Source organism: Thalassophryne amazonica, chromosome 20, assembly GCF_902500255.1.
Source record: "Thalassophryne amazonica chromosome 20, fThaAma1.1, whole genome shotgun sequence".
Taxonomy (NCBI): Eukaryota; Metazoa; Chordata; class Actinopteri; order Batrachoidiformes; family Batrachoididae; genus Thalassophryne; species Thalassophryne amazonica.
Window position 1 is genome coordinate 5,726,538 of NC_047122.1, and position 22,489 is coordinate 5,749,026.

Below are 22,489 nucleotides of genomic sequence, written 5' to 3' on the forward strand. Positions count from 1 at the left end.
TTAGGCTAAATGTGTAAATACTTAGCATGAACTAATCTGCAAAAGTTTTAGGTTTGACAGAAATTTGATAATGTAGTATTTGTCTTTTTTTTCCTCCCTAAATTTTGGTCTACCTCTGTGGGTCAAAAGAAAATCTAAACTGAAATCCTACTGGTGTTCCCATACCAATGAAATCAAATGTGATTCTTTTCTACATTAAATAAACCAGTTAATTTTGAAGATGAGCCACATTTTAAATTTCATCGTGGTTATTATTTTGTCAGTGTACATGACACCAAAAAGAGAGTTTCCAGCTGCTGGAAAATTATTGTAAAAATTTGATAACACGCACTGTAATTTCTTTGTAAATCACAGGTGATGACCAAAAAAATAAGAATTAAGAATCAGAATCTAATCGATTCTTGAAATTTGAATAGACCCCCAGCCCTACTGTCACACGTATGCCGATGTATGAGAAATATGTTGGATACGTCAAATACGTTATTCAGCTGTCACACCATGACAATTTAGCCAGTGTATTCTTACAGCCCTGTTTCCATAGAGCGGTACAGTTGAGTCTGGCTTGGTTTGTGTTTCCACCGACAGCAGAACCCTTTTGTTTGACAAGTGTAACACGTAAATATTGACAAGCACGTCATCGAGCATGCATGTGCTTTTGCACGACCTCTCCACTCCACACGAGTAACAGAGTAATTTAACATTTTTTGTAATTTCATTTTATTTTTCTGTTGGTGGATCATGGGATTTATTTTCATTGCATGCAGAATACTGAAGAATCGACTGATTGATGTCTGTGATAAACACTGATGTGATTGAATGTGGTGCTGCAATTCTTTCAACTTTTAAAAGAAGCTAATTGTCTTCTGGCACAAAGTGCCGGCATTCTCTGGTTCAGGCTGAGAAACGCACAAAACACAGAGGGACTTCTTTTAAAAACACTACATTTCTTCAGCTACGACAAGGAACTAAAGTATTTTCAGATGTCATTTTCCAAAATCAGGAGGCTTCATGCGTATATGTTTTTGTCAGGCTGTGATGATGAATCCTACTGAAACAAACGGGTCAGAGTAAGACTTTATATTCACTCCATGTGTGAATGGTTTTAATATTTGAAACAGTCTGAACTGTTTGTATGAGAACTGCAGCTTTCAGTTGTTCAGCCAGTCAGTGGACAGCATCAGTGGGAATATTTTGTCTTATGAGTAACTTACAAGAAACGTGCGTCAACAATCACACAACTTACCTACAACTTATGTGCTGTGTGTGCGGTATGTATGAGACATACTCTGACATACATTGAAAATATTATGCATGCCCAAAATTTTTGACATACTCGGATATTAATAATACCCAGGTATTATGATGTATATCTGCGTGCTTCAATGTGTTCTTAACTGATGCAAAATTTAACCCATAACTTAACGTATGCCAGCGTTTTTAATATGGTCGGCATACGCTGGCTAAATTGTCAAGGTGTGATTGTTGTAAACTGGCACACTTTGCGCTCTCTCATCGTTGATGAGAGCTGCAGCATTTCTGCTTGTTCTGCTAATTCTTTTAACAGGTAGAGGAACATCTAGAACGTCTCAGAAGCCCTTCTCAAAATAAAAGTCCCCTCTTTCCATATATGGGCAGTAGATGACATAAGGCCCCTTTCCCTGTTAATTCTTAAAGTAATAAGTAATCATTTAAGAAAAGAACAAAAAATAGTAATCTGACCAAAGTAATTTCAATTCAATTTATTTTCATTTATATAGTGCCAAATCAAAACAAAGTGGCCTCAAGGCGCTTCACACAAGTAAACTCTAACCTTACCAGCCCCCCAGAGCAAGCACACAGGCAACAGTGGTAAGGAAAACTCCCTCTGATGATTTGTGGAAGAAACCTCAAGCAGACCAGACTCAAAGGGGTGACCCTCTGTTTGGACCATGCTACAGACACAGTTGACAGAACAATTTACAAAACGAATATACAGGAAATGTTGCCGGTGCACAGGATGGGAGAGTTGCAGAAGCAAACACCACACCCATCTCGAGATGGAGCCACACCCCAAACAGAGAGGAAAAAAATAAATCAGGCATCAGAAAGACAATAAATACAGTATAATTTGTCAGCATTAAGCAACAAGAAAGAAAGAAAAGACACAAAATTTAGATCTTGTTGACCACGGCACGCTTCGTGTCCTAATAAAATGAATTTAAAGAGTAAAAAGCATAGTAACATAGTATGCGAGTAAGCTAGCCATACGAAAGGGAAAATAAGTGCATCTTAATTCTGGACTTGAAAGTACCTACAGAATCTCACTGTTTTATTGATGCAGGGAGATCATTCTACAGAACAGGAGCATGATAAGAAAAAGCTTTGTGACCCGTAGACTTTTTATTCATCCTAGGGACACAAAGTAGTCCTGTACACTGAGAACGCAGACCCCAGGCTGGTACGTAAGGTTTAATTAGGTCAGCTAAGTAGGGAGGTGCCAGTCTGAACAATTTTATAGGCTAGTAGCTGAACCTTAAAATCTGATCCCATTGAAACAGGAAGCCAGTGAAGGGATGCCAAAATGGGTGTAATGTGGTCAAACTTTCTGCTTCATGTCAAAAGTCTAGCAGCAACATTTTGAACCAATTGGAGAGTCCTAATGCTGGACTGCGCTAAACCAGAAAACAGAACATTGCAGTAGTCTAGAAGAGACAAATGCATGAATCAGGGTTTCAGCATCAGCCATAGACAGGATGGGACAAATCTTCGCTATATTTCTCAGGTGGAAGCAAGCAGTCCTCCTAATATCTCTAATGTGGAGGTCAAAGGACAACGTAGGATCAGAAATTACTAAACTAAGTGATAGCTGGTCAAATTAATGCCAATGTCTCACTGGACCAAGAACCATCATTTCAGTTTTATCAGAGTTTAAAAGTAGGAAATTGCTAGACAACCAGTTTTTCATTGCAAGGCAGTCTTCTAAGGATTTTATGTGGATGAGATTACCAGCAGTTGTCAGCATGTATAACTGAGTATCATCAGCATGGCATTGAAAGTTAATCCCAAAACGTTGCAATATGTGTCCAAGGGGTGCTATATGAAGGGAGAAAAGCAGGGGGCCTAAGACGGACCCCTGTGGAACCCCATATTTCATGTCACTAAATATAGAGGTAGTGTTACTGTACAAAACACAGTGAGAACGACTGGTCAGGTATGACGTCAATCAAGCAAAGGCACTCCCAGTAATCCCAGAATGACTCTCCAGCCTATCAAGTAGAATATGATGATCCAGGCTATTAAATGCAGCACTAAGATCTAACAGCACCAGAACCGTAGTGGTGTCTGAATCCATTGCAAGCAGATGATCATTCACCACTTTAGTGAGAGCCGTCTCTGTGGAATGATATTTTCTAAAAGCAGACTGCAGTGGCTCAAAAAGTTATTCTCAGTAAGATAGTCCACGAGCTGCCGTGAAACCACCTTTTCCAGAATTTTAGAGCAAAATGATAGATTTGATATTGGCCTAAAGTTTTTCAATACTATAGAATCAAGATTAGATTTCTTAAGTAATGGTTTAATCACTGCAGATTTGAAACATTTACAAACAAATCCAGAGGTTAATGAGGGATTAACAATTTCCAGCACAGTCAGCCCAAGAGTGGGCCACAGGTCCTTAAACAGTTTTGTTGGTATAGGATCAAATAAGTAGGTTGTGCTTTTTGTAGATGTTACGAGTTTCATCAACATGCCTAGTGAGATACTATCAAATTCTGTAAATCTAGGTAATACCTCAGTAATGGTGCCCACCTCAATAGCAGTGTAGTGGCTGGATTAAGGCATGCTGGGATATATTTAACCTAATGTCGTCTATTTTCTTTTCGAAGTAATCCAAGAAAAGTTGTGTTGTAAAAGGAGAGGTGGTTGTCCATGAATAAGTGTTGCCACCATGTCATTCAAGAACTTTGAGTTATGTCTGTTTTTGTTGATCAAATCAGAGTAATATGTCTGCTTTGTAGCCAGTAATGCATGCTTATAGTCTAAGATAGCATCATGTCACGCGAGGTGGAATACTTCTAATAATTCTGAACTATGCCATTTCCGTTCTTGACCTTTAGCCTTATGCTTGAGGTCACGCAAGTAATTATTGAACCAAGGTGACTGTTTTTTTTTGGGGGGGGGTTAATATATATGACGCAGTCATGTCGAGTGTAGTTTTGAACACTGAGTTTAAACAATCCACAAGACTGTCTACTGATTCGGCATTTTCCAAATGTGAAGTAAAGATATCAGGCAGTCTGACTTCGAGTTCAGTCTTAGTTGAGGAGTTCATGTGTCGCCGCAGTGATAAATGAGGTGGTTGTTGTTCCACTAAACACAGCAGCAAAACTGTAAAACTAATAAGCGAGTGATCAGAGACCACCGATGCAAGAGGCATGATATCAATATTTGTGACAGCAATGCCACGTGCGAGAAACAAATCCAGGGTATTTCCACTAATGTACGCCGAATCCTGAATGCATTGCCGAAATCCTAATGCATGCACAGTTTCCATAAATGATTTGCAGAGGGGATCAGAAGGCTTATTTATATGAATGTTAAAGTCACCAATAATCAGAATGTTATCTGCACTAGTCGAGAAGTTAGAGATGAACGCACCAAATTCATCTAAGAATTCACAGTATGGGCCAGGGGGCCTATATACAGTGAGAAAGAAATACAGCTGGTTTTTATTCTTCTGACCATGGCAGTACATAGCATTGTGGGCAGAGTAAAGTGGGAAGTTTTGCCAAAATAATAAACATTTTAAAGGGGACTTAGAAATTACATGATGTGAAAAAACATTTACACGTTGTTTTGCACAACATGTAAATTGTCAGTATCCCAGAAATCCTGATGTTAGTTGACGGAACATCCATGTTACTGCATTTGCCATTTATATAAGTGAATCAGAATGGAATTTAAATCCAAATCATTGTTCCTGAGTCTGAATCATCTGAATGGTGGAAGAGGTGGGCATCATTTTTCGGAGTCACAGCATGTCCTGTGAGACTTCAACGCGGTGGCGCTTTTGCTCCATCAGCAGCTTCGTGCTGAAGCCATCGGCATGAATTTCGTTGCAACTCTTTTCATGGCAAAATCTTCTGTCACAGTGGAATGTGCCGAAAAAGTGCTGATGTCCACCTCGTCCGCAATTTCTCGGATAGTCACACCACGGTCCCAGATCACCACAGCGTTCACTTCGGAAATGATCTGGTCATTTCAGCATGTTGATGGCCGCCCGGAGCACGGCTCGCTTTCCACCATTGTGTGGACGTCTTTAAACCGGTTGTACCGCTCCTTAATCTGTCTGATGCCTATAGGATCTTCACCGAAAGCCGTCTGAATAATCTGAATGGTTTCCACCTGGCTGTCATCCAGTTTCTGGCAAAATTTGTTGCAGTCGCGCTGCTCCAGTCGTTCCGCCATTTTCCTTGCAAAGAAAATCCAACGAGAGACTCCACCCATCCTCACACAAAGGCTGCTTACAAGAAAATGACGCAACCGACAGGCGTGAAAAAAATCACGCATGCGCACGAAGGTTCAAGGTTGGCTCGTGCAAGCACACGTGATTCAAATCCATCAGGTTTTTGAAAAAACAAAAAGGTCGTATATGTGTCCCAAAGATCTCGTATATGTGTGTTGTGTGTATATATATATATATATATATATATATGTGTGTGTGTGTGTATGTATGTATGTGTGTTGTGTTGTGTGTGTGTGTGTGTATGTGTGATGTGTATATAATATTAGGGCTGCCACAAATGACTATTTTGATAGTCGACTATATAATATAATATATATGTGTGTGTGTATATAATATTAGGGCTGCCACAAAGATTATTTTTGTGATTAGTCGACTAGTCGGACCATACGTAATTTCCTAAATTAAGGCCTGCAGCATTTTCCGAGAAACGTCGGGATGAAAACATGAACATTTTCAAATCAGTGACTATTTCTTAGACTTCATTTACATCAATCATTCAGAAATACAAACAGTGTGGTACTTTATGGTAAATCTGTGTCAGGTAGGCAGTTCTCAAAAACTAAATGCCCATGCTGGAAGTAGACAAGTGAGGGAAGCCACCAAGACACAACTCTGGAAGAACGTTTGGCTTCTGTGAGTGGAGAAACTGGGAATAGTGCAACATTTTTATTTTCATCTTCATTTTACATATAGTCCCAACTTTTTCTGATTTGTGGTTGTTTCTGTTGCATTTCTGAAATTACAGAACTGCTAGAGAGAAAAGTGTGAACATTTTATTGTGTTTTAAAACTTTGTGGAGCAAATGCAAACACCAAACTCTTATAAAGAAGGAAAAAATACACAGATGCGCAGGAAAACTTTGATATAAACTGAACAGAACAATGCAGGCTGATTTGACTCCCCATATTTTTGTATAAATGGAATAAAGTAAGAGGTAACTCACTTTGAAATGAATAAAACATATAGCTGCAGCTTAATAACTTAAAAATAACAAAAATCAGCAGCTTGTATTTTTATTCTGACTCCAGTTTATTTAGTGTGATGAAGTCATTTTTCTTTCTCCTCATCAGTCACATTTTGTGGTTGAACACTACATTAAGCTTAATTAAGATTGAATAAATACATACCTTTGGAAAATAACAGCTGTTAAAGTTCAGAGTTCTCACCCGCTTTTTGTGATCTGTGCCTCTGAACATCAGCTTCTCCACAGCAGGGTTTTATTTTTAACTCGTGTTTGCATAATTTTTGCTCAGTTCATTTATATATTATCATTTTTTTAAGAATGTTTTAAGGATATTTGACCATTTATTTCATCTCATGATCTCATAAATTCAGTATACGACGCGCACATGGTGTGAACAGGACAGTGCCACCAGAACCGCGCGGGTAGAGAAAGTGGAAAGAGAAGTAAAGGCAGCTCCTCGGTTTGGTTTTGTTGTGTGTTTTTTGTTTTATTACATGTTCTCTCGGGTTAAAATCCTCTCTCTCTGCTCCGAGCTCACTGTCTCAAGTGCACTGATGGTTCCCTTGCTTGCAGTCTGCAGCGCACGCTCACACACGCACACACACACACAGCTCCGTCGGTAAACTGCGCATTTTAAACATCTTTGAACAAGATGGCCACTGTTTTAATCGGCCGTCTTTCCCAAAATTTGAATGTCCAAATGACAGCAGGACGGCTCCCTGCCTAAAACTATGAATTGAGAGAAAAACAAAGATTTAAATAAAATAAACGACTTGTCGACTACTAAATTAGTTGTCGATGGTTCCAATAGTCGACGTAGTCATAACTCGTCGACTAGTTGTGACAGCCCTAATATATATAAACACTGAGACATACAGGGTGGCCCAATAAAATGTTACCACTTTTTGATCGTACACAAGTTTTTGAAATGAGAACTTACTCGAAAATTTTATTTACAGACTTGTAACAGAAGCATCAAATTAACATTTTCTTTTCTTTTTCATCCCTCTTGAGATGTGTGGCAATGTCATCACAAACCTGTTCATATTCTGCAGAATGTATATATGTATTCTGAAAAATTTAGACTGTATGTCCTGGCAATCCCCAACTAGGGATGTCTTGGATTTGTACGAGAGGAACTAATTGTGACCTGATTGTGTTCCACAGACCTGGTGGAGTTCACTGATGAAGAAGGATATGGCCGCTACCTGGATCTCCACGACTGCTACCTTAAGTTTATCAACCTCAAGGGAGCTGAAGTAATGACTCCAGAAAGTCAGCAAAATTCATCATTCTCTCACAAGATATATTTTAATGGTCTGTGTCCTCCCCTAACAGAAACTGGAGTACATCACCTACTTGTCTTCGTTTGACCAGCTATTTGACATTCCCAAGGACAGGAAGAATGCTGAATACAGAAAGTATGCAGAATGCCTGTTCCCATCAGACTTGATGGTTAAATCCCAGTTAAGAAATTAAACAAATTTCTCCACATTCATGATTCATTCAGGGGTGTGATTTGTGGCTTTTTTCTGCAGGTATTTAGAGATGCTGCTGGAGTATTTGCAGGACTACACCGACAGAGTCAAGCCTCTTCTGGACCAGAACGAGCTGTATGGGAAAGTGCTGTCAGACTTTGATAAGAAATGGGAGAACGGGACTTTCCCAGGCTGGCCTGTAAGTTCTTTGAATGGGGTCCTTATTAGGGATGTCCCGAGCTGATACTGAGTATCGGCTCGGAGTATCAGATGCCAATACAGCTATTTTGCGAGAATCTTTTGGTATCAGATTTACGAACGGTATTGGGCCAATTCACATTACTTCTCGGCGTCATTGCGTAAACCGTTGTCATGTGAACATCGTAAACCGAGACACAACACAAAAACATTGCGCCAACATTAGAGATTTGGACTCCACCGCCTAACCACATTAGCGCCCGTGGAATTTTTCGATCCAGGAAAACATCTGTGTGAAGTGTCTGTGCAGTGCTGCTCCGTTGCTGCAGAGGGCCGAGTGTGGTGGGTGGTGTGTTCTGAGCTAAAGTGTGTCTCTCACTGTTCATGTGAGACATGCAATACAGCCAGCACAGAGATGACAACAAACAGCTCAATAAGACTGCAAAATAGCAGCATCTGTTTTCAGCATCACTGTGCCATCAGCTGCCTGTTCTCTGATCAGCTCGAGCACTTTGAACAGCGTCCAAAAAAAAACCTCCATTAAAATATTTCATTTCGAAATGATCCAGCAATGATTTGTAGAAAGCTTTTTTTATTATTATTATTATTTATTTATTTATTTATTTATCCAGATTTCATTTTTAAAAGAGCAGATTTGACAAATCAGTTCAGGCAGCTCTTGTTCAAACATTTTGTTTTTTTGTATTTAGATTTAATTTATTCTGTTAAAGAGAAGTTATGCAGTCACACTTAAAAATGTTGGAAAAGCAAAACTGCTAATATGACAGAAAAACTAAGCTACTGTGTGTAAATTTACATTCACAGTCAGTGTCAGTGTTAAATTGTGACACACAGGCCTTTTCCTGACTGGATTAAAAGATACTGTGTCATTTTTGAAGTTGAGAGCAAATGTGTTTTTAACCTTTTCATCATTATTTATAACGTTTTCAAGATAATTTATTTTGTTAACTTAGACTTTGACAGAAACATGGAGGAAAGTTTGACGTTAAATATTACAGTGCATGTAATTTTTTTTCTCAATTATTCTTGCTTTCAATAAATCTAAAACCACTCAAAATTGGTAAAATGGGGCTTTCCAATAACATTTTAGAGGTAAAAACAAAAACAAAAAACCTATAGCTCATCAAAAAGTGCCTCATTAAATAACACAGCTAGGGAATGATAATTTACCCAGACTGACTCAGATATGAGTAAATTAAGTATGTTGTTTTTTTTTTGGGGGGGGGGGGGGGTTCTTGTTGCATTTTGGAAATGAGGAAATGCCTCTGTCCTGAAAACAGTTCATGTATTCAGATTGGGTGTGCCATCTGTCTTCAAGACAAGAAACAACAAGTGTACCAAAACATCAAATCTAGGCTTGTATCTTAGATGCACCTTCTGGCAAATTGTGGCTCTAGTTTTGAGATCCACACAATAAATGTTCCCAAAATTTTAAATAATTTCTTCCAAGTTTTGAACCTGTGCAGGCCCTAGAAGCAAAATAACTCAGAAGCTGTTTGTTACAAAAGCCAAGCAGTATTGTTGGTCATGTTTTAGCAAAATAAAAACTGTCAAGTAATAATGGATGTGTTTTTTTTTAATGCTTTCAAAATAGGTATTGGATCAGTATCAGCAAGGCTAATCATTTAAAAGATCGGATCGGAAGCCAAAAAATCTGTATTGGGACATCCCTAGTCCTCATACAGAAGGCCCTGAGGCTGATGGTTTTGATAATATTTAAAGTGAGGTTTCTGTCCCCCCTCCCTCTTAGAAAGAGACGAGTAGTGCTTTGACACATGCAGGAGCTCACCTGGATCTCTCAGCTTTTTCATCTTGGGAGGTAAAAACACAGAAACATGAAGACGTGTGACAGTACAAAGTCGATGTTGTCAAGCTTCTGTTGATGTGTTTTATTTGTGCAGGAGTTGGCGTCTTTGGGTCTGGACAGATTGAAGTCTGCCCTCATGGCTTTGGGACTGAAGTGTGGAGGGTGAGTACATCCTTTTTTTCATTCAAAGTCCTGTGACTTGTTGCTGGTCAGTTGTCACTCACACACAATCTTTTTAAAGGCACCTGACTGATGGGGTTAGGGAAAACTGATACTTATGATATCGCAATATTTAATTTTAAATATAAAATTGATTTTAAAAAAGTACAAATATCAATATATAGACCCTTTGTAGTAGTCATGTGACCCGGCCACTCCCTGTCGTCATGTAGCCGGTGTTGCCAACCAAAGGTCTGCCCTGCCTTCAATGTGTATGCATCACATCGGGCTACAGCAGCTTGTCTGAGTCTGACTCTCTACACCCATAGCGATCAAAGGGAATAATGTAATTATTAACCATCAGATGACAAAGTAAAACCTCTTAAGTCATTCTAAAGTCAGTTTTAAGCAGAAATGAGGTGATAATCAGTGAATCGCTAATGATGCTCTGAAATGACGTAGGTGCTGCTGTGGTGACCCTTGATCCTGCCCATCATTGGTTACAGCATCTGCTTGATGTGTGACTGTGTCTGTGTGTTGGACAGGACTCTTGAGGAACGAGCGCAGAGGTTGTTCAGCACCAAAGGCAAATCCCTTGAATTACTCGACCCGTCACTGTTTGCCAAGAATCCTAAAGCCAAGGGTCCTAAAAAGTGAGTAAAATGTGACTTATTGTTGGTGTATTTTAATTGTATTTCTAATGTAACCTCATGTCATTTTCCATCTTAACATTTGTAGAGACACAGAGCGTAACAAAGAAATTGGCTTCCTTGAGGCTCAAGTCTATGAATATGTGGAGATTCTTGGGGTAAGTGAAAATTTCGATCAGATTACTGTCATTTCCGGACTATAGGCCGCTACTTTTTTCACACGCTTTGAGCGCTGCGGCTTTTACAATGATGCGGCTAATTTATGGATTTTTACAGGCTTTTTCAAAAGTCGAAATAGGTCAATTGATGCTGTCAATTGATTTCCTGAAAGCTGCGCTCCTCATGCAGTGTAAATTCACACAGAGCGTAAATATAAGGTCTTACCTGTTTGTTTTAGTGAAGAAAAGTTCCTCATCCGGCACTTTGCACTGTCAGATCAAATAGCAGAGCAGAGGCCTCTTCCCCAACCCTTCCAAACTGGTTCTCTGTCTTGGAACAAGAAGTTGAAAAACTCACGGCACCTCATTAACGTCTCATTTACCACAGACTCCATCCAATCCTGACTGCACGCGATGAACGTTAGAAAAAGTTAAAATTACTCAGTTTGTCGTGTGGAGCAGAAACACCATGTGTGCGCTGGATGACTTGTGCATCAATATATATGTGTAACACTTAAGGGAAAAAGCATTTATGGTACATATTTAATTCAAATGTTTCTGTGAAGGTTCTCAGTTGTCCAGGTGGTTTCCATAGTAGAGAAGCTTGAATCTTCGACTGGACTGGGCTGCTTGATGCAAGGACATTTCGCTTCAATCGCAGAAGCTTCCTCAGCTACAATTCTTGCTCTGGTAGTCTGACTTCTGTCTTGACTCTTGTAGAGAAGAATAACAGAAGCCAGCAAAAGCTGGAGTTTTAAACCTAACCAGACCCCTCCTCCTGAGCGGCAGACTGCTTATTGGCTAATGACTAACAATTGCTCTAATTAGCACCTATTGTGCTCTAGTTAGTACCCTCCTAATGACAGGACAGCTGTCCCTCCTAACGGTGGAACTGACGACTCTCCTGACGACGTGAATGACTCCTTACCATGAACAAAAGACTGAAAGTGCTCTGACCTGAGTACCCCATTGTAAACAGGGGACAAAGCGTGTCTCAGCCCCTCCCCAATTAAGGCTAGGTTTCAACTGTTTCACATACAATGCTTCTTTCACTCCCCTCTCAAACCATTTCTTTTCTCTGGCTAAGATTTTAACTTCCTTGTCCTCAGACGTGTGGTTAGTGTCTTTAAGGTGGAGATGAACTGCAGACTGAGGTCCACCGGCACCTTCTCTGCGGTGCTGGTATAGCCTTTTGTGCAACGGCTGCTTAGTCTCACCTATGTAGTGGTTGTTACAGTTTTCTTGACATCTGATAATATACACTACATTGCTCTGTTTATAAGGGATCCTGTCCTTAGGGTGAACTAATTTCTGTGTCAAGGTGTTAACAGGTTTAAAGTAGACTGGGATTTTGTGCTGTCTGAACATCCTCTGTAGTTTTTTTCCCCTACTCCTGCTAAATAAGGGAGAGACACTCTTCTTCTTGGCTCCATCACCTGTCTGTCTGGTCTCTTTGTTCTTTGGGACTTCTGCACTTTATCCAGGGACGATGGTGAGTACCCACATACTGTGAGGGCTTTCCGGACAAGTTGTTGTTCTTTAGCCCTTCCCTCTGTAATTGTGGGCACCTGTAGGGCTCTGTGTTGAAGAGTCCTGATCACCTCGAGCTTCTCTTCAAGGGGGTGGTTTGACCACAACCATGTATCTGCCTGTAGTTTAATTACTACAGGCAGATACATGGTCGTGCGATGTGGTCTCCGGTATCCCCCATTGTGGCCAATCTGTACATGGAGCTAGTGGAGAAGAGAGCCTTGGCGTCGTTCACGGGCATCTCTCCCAGTCACAGGTTCAGATATGTCAATGACACATGAGTTAAAATCAAGCAACAGGAAGTGGAGGCCTTTACAGAGCACATCAACTCGGTGGACTCCAGTATCAAGTTCACACATGAGGATGCCAGAAACAACCATTTAGCCTTTTTGGACTGTGATTTTATGATTGGAGAGAACAGGCAGCTCCAGACAGGGATTTACAGAAAACCCACTCACACTGACCAATATCTGCTCTTTGGCTCAAACCACCCCCTTGAACACAAGCTTGGGGTGATCAGGACTCTTCAACACAGAGCACTACAGGTGCCCACAACTACAGAGGGAAGGGCTAAAGAACAACGTGTCCGGAAAGCCCTCACAGTATGTGGGTGCTCACCATTGTCCCTGGATAAAGTGCAGAAGTCCCAAGGAACAAAGAGACCAGATGGACAGGAGACGGAGACAAGAAGAAGAGTGTCTCTCCCTTATTTAGCAGGAGTAGGGGAAAAACTACAGAGGATCTTCAGACAGCACAAAATCCCAGTCTACTTTAACTCTGTTAACACCTTGAGACAGAAATTAGTTCAATCTAAGGACAGGATCCCTAGTTAGAAACAGAGCAATGTAGAGTATTCTATCAGATGTTTGGAAAACTGTAACGAACACTACATAGGTGAGATGAAACAGCCATTGCACAAAAGGCTATACCAGCACCGCAGAGAGGGTGCCAGTGGACCTCAGTCTGCAGTTCATCTCCACCTTAAAGACTCTAACCACGTTTGAAGACAAGGAAGTTAAAATTTTAGCTAGAGAATAGAAATGGTTTGAGAGAGGAGTGAAGGAGGCATTTTATGTGAAACAGTTGAAACCCAGCCTTAACCAGGGAGGGGTCTGAGACACGCTTTGACCCCTGTTTACAATGGGGTACTCAGGTCTAAGCAGTTTCAGTCTTTTGTTCATGGTAATGAGTCATTCACGTCATCAGGAGAGTTGTCAGTCCTATCGTAAGGAGGGACAGCTACCCTGTCATTAGGAGGGTGCTAACTAGAGCACAATAGGTGCTAATTAGAGCAATTGTTAGTTATTAGCCAATAAGCAGTCTGCCGCTCAGGAGGAGGGGTCTGGTTAGGTTTAAAACTCCAGCTTTTGCTGGCTTCTGTTATTCTTCTCTACAAGAGTCAAGACAGAAGTCAGACTACCAGAGCAAGAATTTTAGCTGAGGAAGTTTTTGCGATTAGAAGCGAAACGTCCTCGCGTCAAGCAACCCAGTCCAGTCGAAGATTCAAGCTTCTCTACTATGTAATTAAAAGTTAAAAAAAAAAAATCTTTGTGTAAATATCTCATGTTGCAACATGGAGACCCACAGCTTATAGACAAGTGTGGCTTATTTATGTACAACTTCTTTTTTCTTTTTAAAATTGGTGGGTGCGGGTAATATTCAGGTGTGCGTTATAGTCCAGAAATTACGGTAGTTCAGGAACAAATGGAAAAAGTGCAATACTTTGAGTCTCAAGGACCAGGATTGGGAATAGTGTCAAGTTCTTTTTCATCTTAACATATTTTTTAGTTATTTCATTTTTTCCTGTTTTTCATGGAAAGGCTAGTATGTTGTCTTTTTTTTTTTTCTTTTTTTTTCAGGTTAAAAAATGGACTGAAATGCATCAGTTTTGTAAAAATAAAGATTTCAGCCTCCTTAGGTTACTTTGCGCCTGATTTCTACAGTCTGGGAAACCAGTGAAAAAATGTTGAGTGGAAAACAGATTTCTCAGCAGCACCCTTTGCACATGTGAGAGTTTGGATGACTGAAGCCAGTACTGACTTTGCAGGAGCAGAGGCAGCTGACTCACGAGAACGTGCAGAGGAAACAGGCTCGAACAGGAGAGGAACGTGAGGAAGAGGAGGAGGAACAGCTCAGTGAGAGTGAAAGTGAAGATGAAGACAATGAAATCATCTACAACCCCAAGAACCTTCCGCTTGGTTGGGATGGCAAGGTTAGGGATCCTTTGAGGGGAACCGAAGGTTTACTTCAAAGAAGATAATTGACATTTTATGAAAAAATCAAATCACATGATTTATTTTATTTTTTTTCCATGACTACCTCAAACCAAAAACCAAACCAGCAGGAGATTCAGATTTCTGAGTGGGTCCCAGTATTCTTAACTTGGGGAGTGATTGCCGTGTTAGGTAATGTGTCTCTGTCTTTGTTCTGCTAGCCAATTCCCTACTGGCTCTACAAACTTCATGGGCTGAACATCAACTACAACTGTGAGATCTGTGGAAACTACACTTACAGAGGGCCCAAAGCCTTTCAGAGGCACTTTGCGGTATGTTTGGGTTTTGTTGGTTTTGCTGTTGCAGAGGGGGTTCTTGATTAAAGTGGGGGCTATATATATATATATATATATATATATATATATATATATATATATATATATATATAAAATCACAGTTCGGTGCTTACGTCAGTTTTGAGGTCATGGTTCGGTTCATTTTCAGTACAGTATGGAAACAAAATGCAAAACCTAAATTTGCTTGTTTAAACCAACAGTTTATTGTAACATTATACAAACAGGAAAATAAAATAATTGCAAAGTGCTGCCTGGTAATACGTTAAATAAAATGTTCTCAAATAAACAACAAATCCAATCCAATCCACTTTATTTATATAGCACATTTAACAACAAAAACGTTCCAAAGTGCTGCACATACAGTAGAATCACGATAGATAAAACCCCAATAGTCAAGAAATAAATTAAAAATAAGAAAATTAACAATAAAAATAACTAAAATGTGCAAGATAAATAAATAAATACATACAGCATACAAAAGATAAAACCAATAAAATCTACCAAAATAAAAGCAAAACTTATAAAACAGAGGACCACACAACTCACACAGTGCTAAAAACGAGAGAATAAAAGTGGGTCTTCAGACGAGACTTAAAACACTCCACTGTGGGGGCTGTTCGGACATGGAGGGGCAGAGCGTTCCAAAGTCTGGGGCCAGCCACAGAGAAAGCCCTAACACCCCTGGTTTTAAGTCTCATCTTGTGTACCATGAGCTGGAAATGGCCCTCAGACCTCAGAGCACATGTCGGAGAGTAAATTTGTAGGAGGTCAGTGATGTATTGAGGGGCCATTCATAGCTTTAAAAACAAACAAAATCTTAATCAATTCTAAAATTAATAGGAAGCCAGTGCAAAGATGCAAGAATTGGGGTTATGTGCTCACGCTTCCAGGCTCTTGTTAAAAGTCGCGCTGCAGCGTTCTGGACTAACTGCAAACGGGAAAGAGCTCATTGGCTAATGCCGAAATAAAGTGCATTACAGTAGTCCAGACGACTTGAAATAAGAGTGCACAACTTGTTCAAAAAGGTTGAAAGATAAAAATGGTTTTACCTTTGATAAAAGACGATGATAAAAGCACGATTTTAAAACACCATTGATTTGTTTATCAAATTTAAAATCGCTGTCTATCGTGACGCCAAGGCTGGTGACCTTGGGACGTACCAAATCCTTAAAGGAGACCTGCATTGAAAAAAATGCAGTCACATTTTTTGAACAAAAAATGACTTACATTTACACATGAGATCCTTGTGAATGTAGTAAAGTAAATCTGCAAGCCCAGATTTGTCATTCAACGGAGAAATCTTCATTTGAAAATGACAAATTTACAGCTAACATTTAGCCCTCCGCAAATTGTCCCTCTCATCATGGACGCTGCCGAGACGTCACGGACAAGACCCTCTCCCAGCATGCATTGCGCCAATTGTAATTAGTGGATTTACGTCAGTTTGCATCGCTTACCTTTTTGTCTTATACGGAAGGATCAACGGTTTTTTAAAACTTCATATTGTCTTGCGGTACGTTTGAGTATACATTTATTTTTATTTTTGCCTGAAAATTATTTTGGGGGACTTTTTCATACGCCGGGGGACTTTTCATACGCCCGTTTGATTGAGTGGTGTCGCAATGAAAATCTACTGTCTTTCGCCTCCGGTACCATCGCGGGATATGGAGGCGAGACCCGCAAAGAATCCCAGTCATTAAAAATATATAAACCTCTCTCAGCGTCCATGGAGCTCTGGGGCTCCGATTGCCGAGATGTGCGGTGCTGTGGATTTTTCCGCAAGAAGTCTGTCCTTGCAGCAACAGGTGTACCGGCCGCTTTGCATTAAAACAGCGAGTGTAATCTCACAACTTGTGCCAAGTGTGCTGCAGCTCCATTCAGTAGACAGAGAGGTGATGCCGGTGTTGCAGCTTACTTTTGGATTGTTGTTGAAACCAGGACGTGTACGAGGTCTATTAGAAATGTATCCGACCTTTTTTTAAAAAAAACACATATGGATTTGAATCACGTGTGTTTGCGTGAGCCAACCTTGAACCTTCATGCGCATGCGTGAATTTTTTCACGCCTGTCGGTTGTGTCATTCCCCTGTGAGCAGGCTTTGAGTGAGGAGTGGTCCACCCCCTCGGCAGATTTTCATTGTCAGGGAAATGGCTGAGAGACTGCTGCTTTGCTTGATCAAATTTTTTTTAGAAACGGTGAGGCACATCCATGTGGACACCATTTGAGAAATTCAGGTGGTTTTTGGTGAAAATTTTATGGGCTTCAAAGACATTAAGGGATGTACTGTTGCTTTAAGGACGCCCACAGCAGTTGTGGGGCACGCCGCGCTCCAGCTGCCATCGACAGGCTGAATGACCATTTCATTTCTAAACGGATCGCTCTGTGGATCCGTGACCATCGTGTGCACTTTCTCTGGTTATCACAAGAGCTGGACATCACCCATTTTCCTGCAGATTTCAAATTTTAACAAGAGATTTTGTCGTGGAAAGCAGTGCGGACGCTTCGCGCGTCATGATGGATTCGCTGCTGGACCGACACAAAACCACCTCCGTTTTGGTCTTTACAGGACGGCTTTGAGATGGCGTTCAGACAGCTGTCGGTGGTTTTTCAGTCGAGTGATTATCCAAGAAACTGTGGATGTGCCTGGACATGCCAGAACATGTTCTGTGACGCTTCATCACGGCGTTGCTTTGCGCGTCGCGGCTCCTCCGCACGTCTGTCTCAATTTGCCGAAAAAGTGCTGATGTCCATGTCTTTTCACAATTCCTGTGCTAGTCCAGACGACGTCCCGGATAAAACACAGCGTCCACTTTGGAAATGAACGGCACATTCCACTGTTACGAGGAGATTTTGTCATGGAAACGAGCGTACGCTTCGCGCGTCACGACGGCAAGCGAGACAAAGAACACCTCCGTTTCCGAGTGCCAGAAGGACAAGCTGGGACATGCCTTCTCTGATACTCACTCAACTGGTAAGCACTGAAAGGCATGTCCCAGCTTGTCCTTCTGGCACTCCAAAACAGAGGTGTTCTTTGTCTCACTTGCCATCGTGACGCGCAAGCGTCCACTCGTTTCCATGACAGGCACATCCACAATTTCTTGGATAATCACTTGACTGAAAAACCACCAACAGCTGTCTGAACGCCATCTCAAAGCCGTCCTGTGAGACCAAAACGGACGTGATTTTGTGTCAGTCCAGCAGCGAATCCATCATGACGCGCGAAGCGTCCGCTTGGCTTTCTACGACAAAATCTCTTGTTAAAAGTGAAATCTGCAGGAAAATGGGTGATGTCCAGCTCTTGTGATAACCAGAGAAAGTGCACATGATGGTCATGGATCCACAGAGTGATCCGTTTAGAAATGAAATGGTCGTTCAGCCTGTCGATGGCAGCTGGAACGCGGCGCGCCCCACAGCTGCTGAGGGCGTCCTTAAAGCGACAGTAACATCGCTTAATGTCTTTGAAGCCCATAAAATTTTCACCAAAAACCACCTGAATTTCTCGAATGGTGTCCACATGGATGTGCCTCACAGTTTCAAAAAAAAATTTGATCAAGCAAAGCAGCAGTCTCTCAGCCATTTCCCTGACAATGAAAATCCGCTGAGGGGGGTGGACCACTCCTCACTCAAAGCCTGCTCACAGGCGAATGACGCAACCGACAGGCGTGAAAAAAATCACGCATGCGCATGAAGGTTCAAGGTTGGCTCACGCAAGCACACGTGATTCAAATCCATATGTTTTTTTTTTTTTTTAAATAAGGTCGGATACTTTTCTGATAGACCTCGTATAAGTAACATTACTAACAGATAAAATCAATTTCAATGCGGGATCGGACTGAAGGCGGGAGCGCGTCGTCTTGTCCCTGACGTCATGGAAATGATACGGCTGTACAAACTGTTTTCACAGAGGGCTAAATTTTACCTGCAAATTTGTCATTTTTAAACGAAGATTTCTCCACTGAATTACAAATTTGGGCTTACAGATTTACTTTACTACATTCACAAGGGTCTTATAAATACATATCAGCTATTTCTTTCTGAAATCTGACCACATTTATTTCAGTGCAGATCTACTTTAAGAGGTCCCAAGTCAACAAGGGCACTTCCAAACAACATAACCTCTGTCTTGCCCTCATTAAGTTTCAAAAAATTCTGTGACAGCCAAGCTCTAACGTCACACAGACAGTCGAGTAGCGGTGTCAGGGGGCAAAGGCCGTTTTTAGTGATAGTCATGTAGATTTGACAATCATCAGCATAAAAATGGTAGGCTACATCATGTTTTTTAAAAATCTCTCTGAGTGGGAGGAGAGAAAGAGCAAAGAGGATGGGTCCCAGGATAGAACCCTGGGGGACTTCACAATGAAGAGGGGCTGAAGACGAGGTGGAGTCCCCCGGCCTGACGGAGAAAGACCTCTCCGACAGGTACGACCTAAACCACTCCAGAACAGTCCCCCTGACACCCACACAGTCTCTCAGGCGGTCTAAAAGAAGCTGCAGTAAGGTCTAAAAGCACTAAAATGGCTGAACTGCCAGAATCAGTTGTTAAAAGGAGATCATTAAAAACCTTTAAAAGTGCAGACTCAGTGCTGTGAAATGCTTCATGCTAAACAAATATATGAAATATTATAAAAAATAAATTCATAGTAAACGGCTTTAAAAAAAAACTTTCCACAAATAAAGCATGACGCCCTGTTCAATTTTATTCAACCTCCATATTTTTTGCCAGAAAAATTAACTTGTCCAAAACTGTCACACTCTATAAGGATTTTTTAAGAGAATTAATGTTAAAGAATCCCTTTACTTTGTACAATTTATTTTATTTTCTATCTCTTTCTATTAACTGTTCGTTTAATGTTCGTTAATATAAATATAAAATATATATTAAAAAACATTGCGGGAGAGGCAAAAAAGTGGGTAAAACCACCTGAAAAATATTTAGAACCACAAATACATTTGATTCTTGGCTTGTTTATTTACAACCCCAATTCCAATGAAGTTGGGACATTGTGTAAAATGTAAATAAACAGAATACAATGATTTGCAAATCATCTTCAACCTATAACCAACTGAGAACACCACAAAGACAATTTAATGTTAAAACTGATAAACTTTGTTTTGTGCAAATATTTGCTCATTTTGAAATGGATGCCTGCAGCACGTTTCAAAAAAGCTGGGACAGTGGTATGTTTAACACTGTGTTACATCACCTTTCCTTCTAACAACACTCAATAAGCGTTTGGGAACTGAGGACACTAATTGTTGAAGCTTTGTAGGTGGAATTCTTTCCCATTCTTGCTTGATGTATGACTTCAGTTCAACAGTCCGGGGTCTCCGTTGTCGTATTTTGCGCTTCATAATGCGCCAAACATTTTCAATGGGCAACAGGTCTGGACTGCAGGCAGACCAGTCTAGTACCCACACTCTTTTACTATGAAGCCACGCTGTTGTAACACCTGCAGAATGTGGCTTGGCATTGTCTTGCTGAAATAAGCAGGGACGTCCCTGAAAAAGACATTGCTTGGATGGTAGCATGTGTTGCTCCAAAACCTGGATGTACCTTTCAGCATTGATGTGTAAGTTGCCCATGCCATGGGCACTAACACACCCCCATACCATCACAGATGCTGGCTTTTGAACTTTTGCGCAGGTAACAATCTGGATGGTCCCTGTAAAACTGACAAACGTCACCAGCAGTGCCGTCCCTGGGTTCACAAAATCCTCAGGAGATGTTCCCAATTTGGGGAGTTTCATTATTTGCTGCAGCAAATAACTGGAGCTGCAGGAGCTCCAGTTTGCACATGTAAACAAAGAAAGAAAGAAAAAAAAAAACTGGCTGCTGCTGCGGTTCCTCTCTCTTCTCCCCTCAAACTCTGTCATAATTGTGTTATAAACCAGTCACCATTTGTTTTACTATACATCTGTGTAGTTAATAAATAATCTTCATGGACGATTCGTTCGCACACGCACTTGAAAAAAAAGCTGCTGCTGCTCTTCCTAGAGAGGAAGAGTCTGACACTTCAGAGTAGGAGTTTTAAGGTTGATATAAGACTGACTTTTGGTTGTGCAAGTAACTTTTTTTGGTGCAAGTAACTTTTTTGTTACTAGCACCAGTGCAAGTAGCTTAAAAATGTATTTTGACCCCTGCACAATGTTGTCAGTTTCTAATGCAGTGCCACCTGAGAGATTGAAGGTCACGGGCGTTCAGTGTTGGTTTTTGGCCTTACCGCTTACGTGGAGAAAGTTCTCCGGATTCTCTGAACCTTCTGATTATATTATGGACTGCAGATGATGGAATCCCTAAACTCCTTGCAATTAAGGTTGAGAAACATTGTTCTTAAACTGTTGGACTATTTTTTTCATGCAGTTGATCCTCACCACATCTTTGCTTGTGAATGGCTGAGCCTTTGGGTTGCTCCTTTTATACCCAATCATGACACTCACCTGTTTACAGTTAGGTGTTATTTGAGCATTCATCAATGTTCCCAGTCTTTGTTGCCCCGTCCCAACTTTTTTGAAATGTGTTGCAGGCATCCATTTCAAAATGAGCAAATATTTGCACAAAAACAATAAAGTTTATCAGTTTGAACATTAAATATCTTGTCTTTGTGGGGTATTCAATTGAATATAGGTCAAAGAGGATTTGCAATCATTGTACGCTGTTATTATTTACATTTTCCACACTGTCCCAACTTCATTGGAATCAAGGTTGTACTTTGCCATTAAATTGGCCATCACTTATGAAAATAAAATAACTTCTCAAGGCCAGGGCTTCTCAAAGTCTCGGAACTATTTAATCTCATTGCAGCAAACGAGGTCAGTCGGCTGAGTGAGTCCAATTGAGGGGGATTATAGATATCCCTCCGCTCAGTGCTTGCAGGCTGCAGGAGGGTTAAACCCCCTGCTGCTCGGTGACAACAGAGACTTTCACTTTCAGTCGCCAAACATCAGAATTGTCTCCAGTAACACCAGGAAAAGTTATGAGATTTGTTGCTAGTCGCTTTTGAGAAAATAAGTCGTCAAGAGGGTTTGGAAAGTCACCAGATTTAGAGAGAAAGTCGCTTAGTTGGCAACATTGAATGTAAACGCATGCAACGCGAACTCACCCGTGCACAGCCCGGAACCAAACTGAACGTCCCGTACCGAAACGGTTCAGTACAAATGTATCGTTACACCCTTATTTTATATATACGAGGGCTGTCAATAAAGTATAGGTCCTTTTTATTTTTTTCAAAAACTATATGGATTTCATTCATATGTTTTTACGTCAGACATGCTTGAATCCTCGTGCGCATGCAGGAGTTCCTGTCGGTGACGTTATCCGCCTGTGAGCACTCCTTGTCGGAGGAGTCGTCCAGCCCCTCGTCGGAATTCCTTTGTCTGAGAAGTTGCTGAGAGACTGGCGCTTTGTTTGATCAAAATTTTTTCTAAACCTGTGAGGCACATCGAAGTGGACAC

General features: G+C 40.9%; 1 protein-coding gene across 1 annotated transcript in view; it reads left to right on the plus strand.

Annotated features, from left to right (window-relative positions):
* LOC117502351 (splicing factor 3A subunit 3-like) overlaps positions 1 to 22,489 on the plus strand; it is a 42,706-nt gene that overhangs the window by 16,307 nt on the left and 3,910 nt on the right. The window contains exons 4-12 of the mRNA XM_034161387.1: positions 7,635 to 7,726; positions 7,806 to 7,888; positions 8,006 to 8,144; positions 9,915 to 9,983; positions 10,066 to 10,133; positions 10,676 to 10,783; positions 10,869 to 10,938; positions 14,516 to 14,680; positions 14,903 to 15,013. Coding sequence (XP_034017278.1) covers positions 7,635 to 7,726; positions 7,806 to 7,888; positions 8,006 to 8,144; positions 9,915 to 9,983; positions 10,066 to 10,133; positions 10,676 to 10,783; positions 10,869 to 10,938; positions 14,516 to 14,680; positions 14,903 to 15,013 — 905 coding nt within the window. The remainder of the gene's footprint in view (positions 1 to 7,634; positions 7,727 to 7,805; positions 7,889 to 8,005; positions 8,145 to 9,914; positions 9,984 to 10,065; positions 10,134 to 10,675; positions 10,784 to 10,868; positions 10,939 to 14,515; positions 14,681 to 14,902; positions 15,014 to 22,489) is intronic.